Source organism: Leucopleurus acutus (assembly GCF_964270905.1).
Source record: "Leucopleurus acutus genome assembly, chromosome: 6".
Lineage (NCBI taxonomy): Eukaryota > Metazoa > Chordata > Mammalia > Artiodactyla > Delphinidae > Leucopleurus > Leucopleurus acutus.
In genome coordinates this window covers 90,637,175-90,651,319 of record NC_139149.1, presented here as the reverse complement: position 1 = coordinate 90,651,319, position 14,145 = coordinate 90,637,175, and the positions used below count along the sequence as shown (strand labels likewise).

At 43.6% G+C, this 14,145-nt stretch overlaps 1 protein-coding gene and 1 pseudogene across 4 annotated transcripts in view; both read left to right on the top strand.

Moving 5' to 3' along the window:
* Positions 1 to 14,145, top strand: part of PLEKHM3 (pleckstrin homology domain containing M3) — a 182,780-nt gene that overhangs the window by 63,676 nt on the left and 104,959 nt on the right. For all 3 annotated transcript variants that reach the window (XM_082840801.1, XM_082840803.1, XM_082840802.1), the window contains exon 4: positions 8,939 to 9,084. In XM_082840801.1, coding sequence (XP_082696927.1) covers positions 8,939 to 9,084 — 146 coding nt within the window. The remainder of the gene's footprint in view (positions 1 to 8,938; positions 9,085 to 14,145) is intronic.
* LOC309962801 (F-box only protein 7-like) lies at positions 4,203 to 6,261 on the top strand (annotated as a pseudogene). The gene has a single exon. The product of its transcript is annotated as an F-box only protein 7-like (transcript).

The window sequence follows — 14,145 nt, the reverse complement described above, 5'->3', positions numbered from 1 at the left end:
AGCCGTTCCGCGGCATGTGGGATCTTCCCAGACGGGGGCACGAACCCGTGTCTCCTGCATCAGCAGGCGGACTCTCAACCACTGAGCCACCAGGGAAGCCCTGAGTCAAACTTTTGATCAACAATGAGTGACAGTTTCTCTTTACAATCTCTCACTGCCATGAAAGTCATTTATAGACAAACGTAAAATGAAGCCCACCAGAAGAAAATTCTTTTCTGATGAACAGAAATGAATTTCAGTATAGCTTTGGAAGCAACCAGTCAGTACATTTTAGGATTGTATTTGAGTATGTGTATTCCCTCCCATACTTGAAGTTTTCATCCCCTGGGAAGAGAATTCCCTACCAGAGGACTTAAAACCTTACAGAGAAAATAATTTTGAAGTATTGCTCTCCAAAGTTGAGACCATATACCAAAGGGACTACCAGCAGTGAGCCATACTAGTCACATAAGCAATTAGAGGTAGAACACAATTGATTTTTCTTGATTTCCTGTTCTCTTCCTTTAGTTCCATTTGAGATGCTTGTGGATACTATTTTCCTTATAACAGACAAAATGCATACTCAGAGGCACTTGTTTTCATGTGTCGATTCTCCAATCCAAATACTTAATGTCTTGGACTTCCCTGGTGGCACAGTGGTTAAGAACCCGCCTGCCAGTGCAGGGGACACGGGTTCCATCCCTGGTCCGGGAAGATCCCACGTGCCACAGAGCAACTAAGCCCGTGCGCCACAACTACTGAGCCTGCGCTCTAGAGCCTGCTAGCCACAACTACTGAGCCCACTTGCCGCAACTACTGAAGCCCGCATGCCTAGAGCCTGTGCTCTGCAACGAGAAGCCACCACAACGAGAAGCCCAAGCACTGCAACGAAGAGTAGTCCCCGCTCGCCGCAACTAGAGAAAGCCCGCGCACACAACGGAGACCCAACGCAGCCAAAAATTATTTTTTAAAAAATTAAAAAAAAAATTAAAATGTCAAATACTTCATGTCTTAATTGATTTTATGACTAAGTAGATGTCTCCTACTTTATGGGTCACCACCTGGTCCCAAAGATCTAGAGTAACTTGGATGCTTGAGACAGGAGAAAGTTTTGGATCACTTATTTCTAAGTAGGTGTTTCTCAGTGTCCCTCACCCTTGCCCTCTTCCTGTTACAATTATGTAGAATTATGTAGCCTCGGTTCCACCTGTGTTAACTTGTGAACACACGTGTGATCAGTCTCACCTGCCAGCTCCTTCCCCTCCTATAGAGAAGGATGCAAGTCTGGGGCCCAGGTTTACTTTGCTTCAACATCCCTTAGTGTATACCAAAGCTACCTTGCAAAAATCGCTTCTGCCCTGTGTCCAACAATCCTTCGTTTATAAACACCGTGCCCAGCTTTGTGCTAATCTTAGGCTCATTAAACATAATTTTCTGCTGTATATCCAGTGTGACACCTTATTTTAAAAAGTAGTTATTCAACATTTACTTAATGAGCCAATGGTTACAGACTGTAAGCTAGGAAAGCTAAGTTCTTTATGACTTTCCCCCCTAATTCTTGTAAAACAAGAAGTCATTGAAATCCCCATTTCCATTTTCCTTCATCTTGGAACATCTGATCCCTGGGGTACATGATCAGGCTCCAGGCCTTCAGTCAACATTTGCCCAGCGCTTCCCACAGCTCACTGTCTCCCACCAGAACACTGGGTGGGAGGGGGGAGGCAGGGACAGGGCCGTCCCCTTCCTCTCCCATGGCCGTTGCTCCTTACCCGGCGTGCACAGTAGAGGAGGGATCGAAACTTGCCAGTTTTACTTTGTCTATTTTAACAGAGCAAATGAAAATTTGTCCTCTCACTCTCTTTCTCTTCTTTCCTCTCTTTTATAAAGGCACCTTCTCTTCTATTTGCCCCTGTTCTCTTCTTAGATCATTTCTTCCTTCCAAATACAAAGTCCTGGATTTCCCTTACCAAATGAGGTGGAGTGGGTAGCGTGGCTGGCCACACTCAGGAAGCATTGGGTGCATTCTTTCCCTGGTGAGAGAGAATCACCTGGACGTAGACACAGCTCTTGTTACTTTTCTGTTGTGCCCATGAATTTTCCACCTACTGGCCGGGCGAAGGAGGGCTGTAGTTGGGAGCCAGGAAGTAGAGAGAGGTGGTTGGCTTCTCAAGACCTCAACTTCAGTAACATCTCATTGCAGCCAATTGAGCTAACTAGGTACCCTTGTTAGAAGAAAGACTGTACCCTTGTCGAGAATTATGCCAACGTTTCTGCTTCAACCCCCAGCAACAGATTCTTTTGGGTGTCTATAGTGAAAGGCTCCTTGGGAAATGGACTGTACAAGCAGCAAATAGGATATTGGTTAAATGGTGACATTTGTTTCCCAAAGTGTATCAGAAGGGAAGCTAAGCTCTTCAGAGCATGTGTTCATTAAAGATTTGAAGTGGGGTGGAAAGCAATAAAAAAAAAAAAAAAAAGGCCAGTGGGTTCTCTTGTGAGATAGCTTTTTGTTCCTATGAATTGAATACACTCTCTGAAAAGTTTCAAAAAGAGACCGAGAAGTATGTTTTTGCTTTGATCCTACATGTGGAGTGTTCCCTACTACAAATGCCTTTTAATTTAGAAACATTGTTGAAAAGTCTGTTTGAAAGTACATGAAAATATAATATGTAAATAAGTTCTAATTAGTTATTTCAATTAATTATTTTTTGTCTCTGCTTTGCAGCTCTATTTTTCTCCTCATAATGTCACTTGTCAGAGTCCAGCTTTGGCCTCCTCCAAAAAATGTGTTTTTCTAACGGTCATTATTAAGAAAACACATTTTTCCCCTTCTGGTTGAAAACCTCACAATGATTAAGTAAAATCCCAGGTTGTGTATCTTTATGGGGAATTGTTTCAGACAGTTTTAGTCCATGATTTGCTAGTAGGATATTAAAGAAAGAAATCTTGCAGTTAATTGAAAGAACGGGTGTCTCCTTCTTCAAATAAATGGTATGTGTTGTTTTTTAGAAAATGAATCTATACCAGGCCACTGACTGGCCTCTAATTTTCTTCCCTGACCATCCTATGTTCTTTCAATGACAAATACATTGGATTCGGAGATTAAAAGTTTTAATTCTTTCTAAGTCAAATAAGATGCTTCTCAGTGGGGACAGTGAATGCTCTGGAAAAAATGCCGGTAAAATGAACTGTTGTTTCTGCACAGTAAATTTTTGAAAATTGACTAAGAACTTGAAGTGTTGATTTTGGAAGCCTAGAAATTAAACTGTGTGACCAATTATGAACTTTTCACTTAGCAGTCTGCCCACTTGCTGCACTTTACTTAAATAGAATGAGAATTTTAGAGCTTGGAGGGACCTTTGGAGTCACCTAGAAATCAGGGAACAGTCCTCAGCTTTGACCCACCGCAGTCCCTGGTGGTGGTTGGATGGGTAGAAATGCAGGCCCTACCCCAGCTTTACAGAATCAAAATCTCTGGGCCCAGATTGGAGGTGGGGGAGGACTACATTTTCACAAACATCTCCAGAAAATTCGGATGCTCACTGAATTTGGCAAACCACTGATTTAGGCTAACTCCTTTATTTTGAGGTGAGGAAAGCAGGACTAGGGAGTTGGATGGGTCAGGCTCACCATGTTCCCTAGGAAAGAGCAAGCTTCCTGACTCTAGGCTTGTACTTGTCTATACACCATGTATCCAAAACACTCCTAAGAATGGGGATAGGTTGAAACCTTCTGGGTCATTAGGAGCTATCAAGCTTTAAAACAAAAAAAGGTTTAGTGAGCAAAATCAAGTTTATTTGGGAATAGGAGAAGAATTGCAATTCGGGACATGCAAACTGCTGTGAACCACAGGCAGGTCCGGAGAACAAAGGAGAGGAGCAGTTCTATTACAGAGGAAAGGGGAAGTTGGAAGGAGCTGCTTTGAAGGAAGGTTCATTGGAGGACTGTGAGTATTCAGGGTTGTGGTGGCTTCTCATTGGCTGGGTTGTTGCTGGGCAGGGAGAAAATCTTCCTTCTTCGTGCTAGGCTATGTAAAGGAAGCTGCCACAAGTGGAATGTGCCTGAGACCTCCCCTTCCAGGGCTTCCTGCCTCCGTTTTGGATGAGGTTTTCCTTTTATTCAGTTTCGTAGGGCGATTTCAGCATCAAGAGTAGGAGAGCATGGTCCTAAATAAGTTATAAAGGTAAAGACACCAAGGACTAGACGTATGAGTTTATGTGCTGCTGCTTCTGTCTCAACTAAAATGGGCATAAGAGGCCGGGCGGCGAGTGGGGCGTCATGGGGCCCGCGCTCCTGGACTGTGACGCGCAGGCCGGGCGGCAAGTGGGCGCTGAGGCTGCAGCTTGCGGCTTCCTGGCTCCCGGAGGTCATGGCCCGGCGTCTCGGGGGCTCCCATCCCCTCCAGGTTCTGATACCCAGTTTGCAATTACATTGAACAACAAGGATGCCCTCACTGGAGATGAAGAGACCTTGGCTTCATATGGGATTGTTTCTGGGGACTTGATATGTTTGATTCTTGAAGATGCGTTTGCAGCACCTAACTTACCTTCATCCACAGATTCAGAGCATTCCTCGCTCCAGAATAATGACCAGCCCTCTTTGGCCGCCAGCTCCAGTCAGTCCAGCATGCAGGATGAACAACTGCGTGATTCATTCCAAGGACAGGCAGCCCAATCTGATGTCTGGAATGATGGCAGTGGGTCAGGGCCTAGTCACAATTTTGAAGCTGAGTCAATTCCAGATGTTGCGGTTATGGAAGAGGGCACAGGTTTCTATCCCTCAGAACCAATGCTCTGCAGTGAATCGGTGGAAGGGCAAGTGCCACATTCATCAGAGACTCTGTAGCAGCCAGCTGACTGTTCTAACCCCAGGGACGCCCGATAGTATCCATACATCTCCTCGTGTTAGAGTCGGGTTACATACCTCAGCGGACTGAAGCCAAAGCTGTGTCCATGCTGGAGAACTGGAGGTCGGGGGGCGTGTATAAGCTGCAGTACACACATCCTCTCTGCGAGGGTGGCTCTGCTGCTGTCACCTGTGTGCCTTTGGGAAACCTCATCGTCATAAATGCTACACTAAAAATCAACAATGAGACTAGAAGTGTGAAAAGACTGCAGCTGCTGCCAGAATCTTTTATTTGCAAAGAGGAATCAGGGGAAAATGTAGCCAAGACATACAAAGATCTTCAGAAGCTCTCTCGCCTCTTCCAGGACCAGCTGGTGTATCCTCTTCTGGCTTTTACCCGACAAGCACTGAACCTAACAGATGTATTTGGGTTGGTAGTCCTCCCATTGGAGCTGAAACTGCAGATCTTCTGACTTTTGGTTGTTCGTTCTGTCCTGTCTTTGTCTGCAGTTTGTCATGACCTCTATATTGCTTCAAATGACCAACTTCTGTGGAGGTGTTTATATCTGCGGGATTTTCGAGATGGTACTGTCAGAGGTCGAGACACAGATTGGAAAGAACTGTACAAGAAGAGGCACAAACAAAGAAAAGAAGCTCAGAGAGGGCGGCATGTGATGTTCCTGCCATCGTCACCCCACCCCATTCCATTCTACCCCAACCTCTTGCACCCCAGGCCTTTTCCTCCCAGTTCTCTCCTTCCTCCAGGAATTATTGGTGGTGAATATGATGAAAGACTAACCCTTCCTTATGTTGGGGATCCAATGAATTCACTCATCCCTGAGCCTGGGGAGATACCCAGACACTTCCCTCCACTCAGACCATGTTTTGACCCAATCGGCCCCTTTCCAGGACCTAACCCCATCTTGCCAGGGCGAGGTGGCCCGAATGACAGATTTCCCTTAAGACCTAGCAGGGGTCGGCCAACTGACAGCCGGCTACCATTCATGTGACTGGTTTGTAATCTCACTCTGGAGCTTGTTTTGTTTTTGTTTTTTTTTTAAACTATAGACGTCATCTTGTTGGGGTGCTATCTCTAGTGTTTTCTGATTGTGGTGGTGAGAAATGCACTCACAGAAGCCTTTTGGTAGGTATATTTAAAGCTCCAGGGGTGGTATGGCCCAAAGGTTGCTGCATGACAGGGTTGGCCTTGGGAATAGTTGGTTCCTGACATCCCCTCTCTGAATTACACCCTAGAATGAAGGTTAGACATTGATAACATTCTGCATCAGAATAAAAAAAAAATTAAGTGTGAAAAAAAATAAAATAAAATGGGCATGAACCCCAGCCATGTTCTTCTCTCAGCCTTGCTCTCTTTTATGAGCCTGGAGACCTGTGCAAAGTAGTGAGGATGTTTAGCTTATTTAGTTGAACCCTCACCATGTTAGGCTTTGGGCCTGTGTGCCCGGTTGATATACACATTTGTAGGCTATATGCTTTCTTAAAATGCACATTTGTGGGGGTGGGATAGGGAGGGGGGGAGAGAGATGCAAGAGGGAGGGGATATGGGGATATATGTATATGTACAGCTGATTCACTTTGTTATACAGCAGAAACTAAACACACCATTGTAAAGCGATTATACTCCAATGAAGATGTCAAAAAAATGCACATTTGTGTATTTTAATATTGCCTATGTATGCTGCATCTAGGAGATTATAATAAAGTCATTAAAAGTTACAGAATAATAAACCCAGTAGGACCTACTAAAGCACATATAAACATTCAGCAAATGCTTACTGTTTATTATATCCAAAATGCAAACAAGCAAAAAACTAAAATAACTTTATTTTTGCAGTGTTTTATGGTGAGAGTTTCAGCTATAATGATGATCCTGAATTTCTATAAGATCGCGCTCATTTTCTGAATCATTAGGGAAGACTGAATTCTATTCATTGTCACTTCAGTGTTAAGTCAGTTTCACTGTCCACTAAATTTTGGAAACAGTGTCGCAGTGTCTAAAATGTGTCAAGTTCTACTCAACTCTGTTTCACAGTCCATCTATGAACGTGTCTAATGTGTAATTCTTATGAACGTGTCTAATGTGTAATTCTTAGAAGGGGCAACATATTTGCATAGGGATGTTCACCAGAGTAGGCTGTTTTCAAGAGGCAGGTGACCAGGTTAGGAGGATCAATTCCAGAATAGCTCTGGGAAGTTAAAATCTCTTTATATGCATGAGGGTGTTTATGCGCCAGATAATATTCAGTTTATCGTCTCTTCAACATAAACATTTATTGCTGGTCTATCATATGTAAAGCGCTACAGTAAGTGCTAAGGATAAAAAATACATCTGAGCAGTTTGTCGTGTGGTCAGGGTTGTACAACCACGTCAGAAAGCGCAGTGTTTAAGGGGGCGCACGCGCTACATGCCGCATAAGCAGCGCGGTCAGTGGGCGCAGCACACGGCATTCCGGTGTTCATAGCCTAGAGATCGTGACAGCACCTCCCACGCCCCACAGAAGCAGCAGGTGCGTTTGGTTCTTCCTTATCCTTCACACGTATCTCAATCCTCAGCCAATCTGAGAAACAGGAGGTTGTTAGGGTTTTGTTGCTACTCAACAGTAAAGAAATAGCTATCCCAGGAAGAAAGGGTATTAAGCTCTGGAAGCGTAATTCCGATATATTTACTCCCCGTCCGTCTTTCAATACCTCTCGTACCTAAAAACAATAGGATCTAATTCTCTTTATGGAGGGTACCCTGTGAAACTGCTGGATGACTGATACCATTTTATTTGTGATGGAAATGAAAGCTCTAGGAATTTATGATGCTTTCATTCATGGATTCATGGGAATAAGTATCTTCTTAGGCTGGCAGGTTGTTAAATAAACATGTTTGAGCTCCTTCTAATGGAAGTGGGCTGCAACACTGGTTATATTATTATGACTATGATTATTAAGAGTAACCGATTTTGTACCCATATTACGAAATAGGCTTCATGCGAGATTTCTTTGATCAGTACAGGTCTTGGTACCCAACCATGAAATGGGCCACGAGGGAGGATTTCTAAAATGAAAGCGGTGGATGAGAAATGTCAGAAAAACGATGCTGTTTGTATAATCCTGATTATCTGTTCTGAATGTTGTCGTTTGGGTTGATTATGACAGAATTTCTGTTGTCAGTAGAATGTAGTTCCTCCTAGCTAAAGGAAAAGAATGGCTTCTTTTTGGCAGGGCCATGATTATTACCAGGTCCCCTGACAGTACCAGGACAGTACTGACAGAATCATGGACTTCCTGGAACATGAAAAGGGGACTTGGCAAGCACTTGCAGGCCATCAGTGATGGGCAGGATTTGGCAAAGTAGAGATCAGAGAAGAGGGCGTCATGAAAGGAGAAATAAATTGTGCCAAGATATGGAGGGTAGAGTAAGCACCCTGTTTATTTGGGGAACAGTGAGGAGAGTCCTCTAACTGCAGCAAAGAGGTTCTGTTCCCACTGGAGAGTTGTAGGAGTAGGTAGTTGGAAAAGAGAGATGGGGACCAATCAAAGGACGCATTCCTTTCATTGATTTTTGTCAGCCAAGGAAGGCTACACATCAGGTTTTAGGATCATTTTAGAATCAGACAAGCTTAGAGCCAAACCCAAATGCCATCTCTTACTGGCTGGGTGACCTCAAGACAAAATGCTTAACCCGGCTAAAACCTTAGTTTATTCATCTGTAAAACAGAGCTCATAATATCTTCCTCATAGAGATGCTGCATGGGTTAAGTAAGAACCTGTATGAGTAGCCCCCAGCCAATTGCCTGGTGAAGTAGGGTTTCTGAGGAGGAAGGGAGGAGATGAAAGGGGGTTGGTTGTAGAGAGACTGGTCTCTGGCCGCTGTACACAGAAGAGGTGGAATCAGAAGAGACCAGAAACAGTACCAATGTCAGCAATCCCCGAGGAGGCGAAGGGGTGGGAGCTGCCAGGCTAGGAAGGAGGGGACATGTCTGTACACCTATTCTCTGCAATTTCTTTCCTCTCATAGACTTTTGTTTCACTTGAGGATTGTGTAACTTCGTTCTGTGGTGCTAGAAGTACAACAGTCACCGACTCTTTCTTTTGCCCTGAACAGGATGCCAGCGATCCATAGGCCTTTCCAATGGGAAAGCCAAGGTGTGCAATTACAGCGGGTGGTATTACTGCAGCAGCTGCCACGTGGATGACAGTTTTCTCATCCCGGCCCGCATAGTCCACAACTGGGATACTTCAAAATATAAGGTAGGTACCGAAACTGGGTTCACTTCATAATAGCGATTTGGGTATTTACCTGTTGTCATGTGTATTCTAAAGATAATGAGATAAGAATTTGAGGCAGACCTGATTAAGTAGTCTCATAAAAGCTACAACTTCATGCTATTTTCCCACTCTATACTTCCTTTTTTTTTTTTAAATTAATTTATATTTGGCTGCATTGGGTCTTCATTGCTACGCATGGCTTTCTCTAGTTGCGGCGAGCGGGGGCTACTCTTCGTTGCAGGTGCGCAGGCTTCTCACTGCAGTGGCTTCTCTTATTGCAGAGCATGGGCTGTAGGTGCACGGGTTTCAGTAGTTGTGGCACGTGGGCTCAGTAGTTGTGGTGCACGGGCTTAGTTGCTCCGCGGCATGTGGGATCTTCCTGGACCAGGGATTGAACCCATGGCCCCTGCATTGGCAGGCAGATTCTTAACCACTGTGCCACCAGGGAAGCCATTGCGTTATTTCCCTCCCTTCTATGGTTTTAACTACCAGGGCTCACACGCTGATGATTCCTACATTTATCTCCAGCTCTGCTTTTGCTACTGAAAGTGAGATCTGTGGATTTAACTGCCTGATAGCATTTATCCCAACTGTAGTTTTCAACCTAGTAGTCCTCAAGACACGTGAACCAGTTAGCTCCGTTGCACAGCATTTCCACCCTTGCATAAACGAGGTAATCGACTTTGGCAAGTCGAAGAATCTAACCCCCATTGGAGTTGTACTCTAGGCTTAGGATTTTTTTCCGGTCCTGGGTCCTGCCACCCAATAGAGAATTCTGTTATCTCATCGGACTAGAAGCTTTCCTGATCCCTCTGCCAGAATATCATCACATCTGCCTTGAACGAACCTTCGATGCAAGGTGCTTCATACAAAAACAGGCTGTATGATGGGTTTTATACCTCCTTGCTGATAGATGTCTTAGACTTCCTTTCATTGTAACTGTAAGTCATTCGGGAGCAAGGTAGGCAGGGAAGGAACCTGTGGCTGTCACCTACCTGTAATCTTTGAAGTCTGAAATGAACATGACAGTTGTGAGTGGCCAGTTGTCTTGGATCCTTTTCTACATCCCTGGGCAGCTCTGTCTCCTGTTCTACCCAATAATCATCCACATCTTCACTGTCTTCAAGATGCCTCATCCCAGGCCTTCTCAGCATATGACCTTGCCTCCTACTTCAAGGAGAAAATTGAAGCTACGAGATTTGAATACGAATACCTACAAATCTGTCTACATTGGTACCTATCCTTACTGCTTCCAGTCCTGTGTTGGGAAGAAGAAGAGGCTTTTCTCTTGTTTAGAGATCGTCCTTCCATGTGTGCTGCAGATATTTTTACCCATCTCGGGAATCCCTGCTGTTTGTTCCAGAGCTGAGAAAGGCATGTCTTCCTTGGTGAAAGCTCTGATGCCCCCCGCATTCCCCATTTGTGCTTTGCTGGTTCTCCCTGTGCCACCATCACACATGCATGGGTTTCTAGAATTGCACTTATTACAGGGGCTAACAGCAGGAGCTTGTTGTTCACCAGGCCTTTGTTCAAATCCTCCCTCCACCTCTAATTAAGTGCTTGATTGGTTGGGGCAAATTACTTGAACTTCTGTGAGTCTCCATTTCGTAATCTGTAAAATGAACCCAGAGTACCTGGGTTCAAATTTTAGCTTTGTCATTTACTAGCTGTCTAACCTGGGCAAGTTGTTTAGTCTCTCTGTGTTTCGGTCTCCTCATCTGTAAAATGAGGGCAATAATAACTCATAAGGTTATCGATGGTTAGATGGGTTCATGCATGCGAACAAAGTACCTCACGCACATAAGCATTTGTTCTTACTACACTTCACATATTTACCTAAAAGAGTTGTGTGGATTGGGATAATATAAGAAAAGCACTCTTCGACTGACTGTGGTAAGTACTTAAAGAATGGAATGAAGTGATTACTTTCATGACCCTCACATTTATATACCAGCTGGCTGCTTATCTGTCTTCTTACTAAAGGTGAGCTTCCTGGGTGCTGGGGACCTGCCTTAGCACAGTTTCTGGTGCGTAGTAGGTAAGCAGAGCTGTATAGTGAAGCTGGTCCTGTGGGTGCCTCAAACTCAGTATGCCCCAAACTGGCTTCCTCTCCCTCACCAGCTGTCTCCCACCCCTTCCTCACTGCACGTGGCTCCACCAGTCCCACCGCCAGTGCTGGGATACATCCTGGACTGTTCCCTCTGCCACACTGGCCCTGCCTAATCAGTTCACAGAAATCCACAGCTGACTTGGAGCTCTGAGGCCCTGCACCCCACTGCACACGCAGCGCCACCACACAATCCCAACCCTCAGCATCACTCACAGCAGAGAATTCAGTCGCCTCCCAACCGTGCTTCCTGCCTTCAGGTCTTGCCCAACAGTGTTTCAGAAAAGTCCCATTTGCCCCAACATTATTCCCAAGAAGTCCCATTCTCACCTTGGGTAAATGTTATACCCTCTCTTAGTCTCTGTTTCTTCACATTTAGAATGGAGATAATAGCAACGATAGTACCTACTTCACAGGGTCGCTGTTTGCTTAAATGAATAATTCACAGAAAGCACCTAGTGCAGTGTCTGGAATGTAATAAGTGCTCAATTAATGCCAGCTTTTACTCTGACTGAACATAAGATAAATCCAAATCTCTTAGCCCGACAAAAGACTGTTTGTGATCTCTAGTCCTAGCCTTTCTAGCCCTTTTATCCACTCCCTCCCCGCCCCCGTGAGTCTCTTCAGGAAGATCGCACTCCTTCCCATTGCCCAGTCCCACCAGGCTATTTCACACCTCTTGTCTTCCTCTTGCCCTCATTCAAATCCTAAACCCAGCTTAAACTTCATTTCCTTTCCTGATTTTTTCCTTCCCCTCAGCCAGATAGTTATCATTCTCTCCTCTGCATCTTGTACTTGACACTCTGAATATAGGCTATAAATATATTTGCCATGTGTGTATTAGATAAAAACTTACTTAGAGGGAAAGAACACTAGCTGAGTTTGAACAGTTTAGATTAATCTATTTGGAGCAGGACTTTGACAGCTGAGAGGTGTGTAGAAAGCAAGTGAGTGAGGCAGCCCCAGCCCTGTGATCGCTGAGGGTTTAGGCTGGTGGCACCTGCCCACAGAATATGTGCCCATCAGCTAAAGCAGAAAAGGTGGCACTGAATGAGGAAGTGAAAAACTCAGGAATGGTTTATGAAGCCATGAAATGGAGGAGATTCAGTTCTGTTTGTAGTGATGGCTGAAGGCCACTCAAACCATCAATCTAGCCATCACTGCTGCTTGTAGTCTTTCTATAAAGCAGATATTTTTGTGGTGGTGGTCATTCAAGTGACAAGGTTTGATTTTGAGAGGATAGGTAAGTAATAGGGATATTAGGTACCCTCACTTCATCCATGAGGAAAATGTCCTTTGTCAGACCATTCCCTCCCTAGATCTCAGTGGACCAGGGAAGATTTTAAAGCAAGAACAGAGCTGGTCAATTTTATCTGGATCATCTCTCACTGGCATTAAGTAACTATATTCCATTTAGTCCAGTGTCTGTCTGTCTTTGCTCAGATGCCAGGATTTAACTTAATGTTCCTAATTGTGAGGATCAATTCAGACCTATCAGTTTCCAAGACCAGACATCGTTCTGTTAGATCTGCCTGCTCTCCTTAATTGCAAGTACGTGACTGGCTTGAATATCCATTTAAAGAGTGAAAAAATGGTTTTGCAGAGCAGAATGAAATCTGTCATCTTAAGCGTTTCCTTGTCTGCCCTCCAGAGTAATAATAATCCTAATTACTTTTAAAGCAGGATTTCTTCTGTTTTCCAGTGTACATCCTGCGGATTGAATTGAGCCCCAGGATTACCTAGCAGCTAAACCCTATCCTCCAATTTTATAGCCATTTTCTAATGAAATTCTCTTTGAAGATAACTTTCCCTCTACCACCACCACCCCAATTCAAAAATATCAAGCATGACAAAGAGGTGGTAAGGAACTCAAACTTAGCCTGAACTCTTCCTAAATTGTGCTTTTAAAAAATATTTTTGTATCCTAGCCTGAATATTCACATTCCACTTAGCTAGGGGTTTTCCACGTTACATAAGCCATTTCCTATCTCTTCATCTTGAGAGGCATTCAAGGAAAACTCTATTGCCCTTGCAGAGCTGGAGAGTAGCTCGCTGATGGGAAAAACCACTTGTTCAGAGTCATTTGGAGATTTTGAGAACAAATTGTAATTAAAGTTAAGATTTCCTGATTCCTTCTCCCTTAGCCCACAGTGCCTGTTTTAATAAGACTAAGAAGTATTATGGTTGGAATTGATCTTATTAAAACTTTTGCCATGATTTTTCATAATAGATGATGGGAAAAAATACTGGAAGGAAACATTATACCAAAGCAATCAGTGGTTATTTTACTGTGGTAAGATTATGGGTGATTTTCTTTTTTCTCTCCTAATCTTTATTCTCCAAACTTTCAGTAATGTGATTACATTATTTTTATTATTTTATAAATTTTAACTGTCACGTAGCTCCGTGACAGTTTCCTACTTCAGAAAATATGTACTAGAAATTAACCTTTTTTTAATGCCTCAGAATTAAAATTATAAATATGAGTGTTCTACCTCGTGATCAATAACTTCAATGTGGTTTAATATGATATATGGGAGGCTATTTTTTGGAAATAGGAAATTGCCTTATACCACTATACTTTTATTCTTCTTGTTTTGAATATAATATACTTTCACATTTCGAGGTTCAAAAATACAAAGGACATATACACATAGATAATCTCCCTCCCTCTTCCTCTCACCCACAGGCAACCAAATTACTCCTTCCAGAAATATTTTACATACATGTATTTTACACAAGAATGTCAATTGGCAATACAGTATACATGCTGCTCTTAGAAAATATTCCATTCAGATCATAAAACTCTTCCTTGGGCTTTTTTAAACAGCCATTCCATATATATATATATTTTAAATTTATTTTATTTATTTATTTTTGGCTGCTTTGGGTCTTCGTTGCGGCGCACAGGCTTTTCTCCAGTTGCAGGGAGCGGG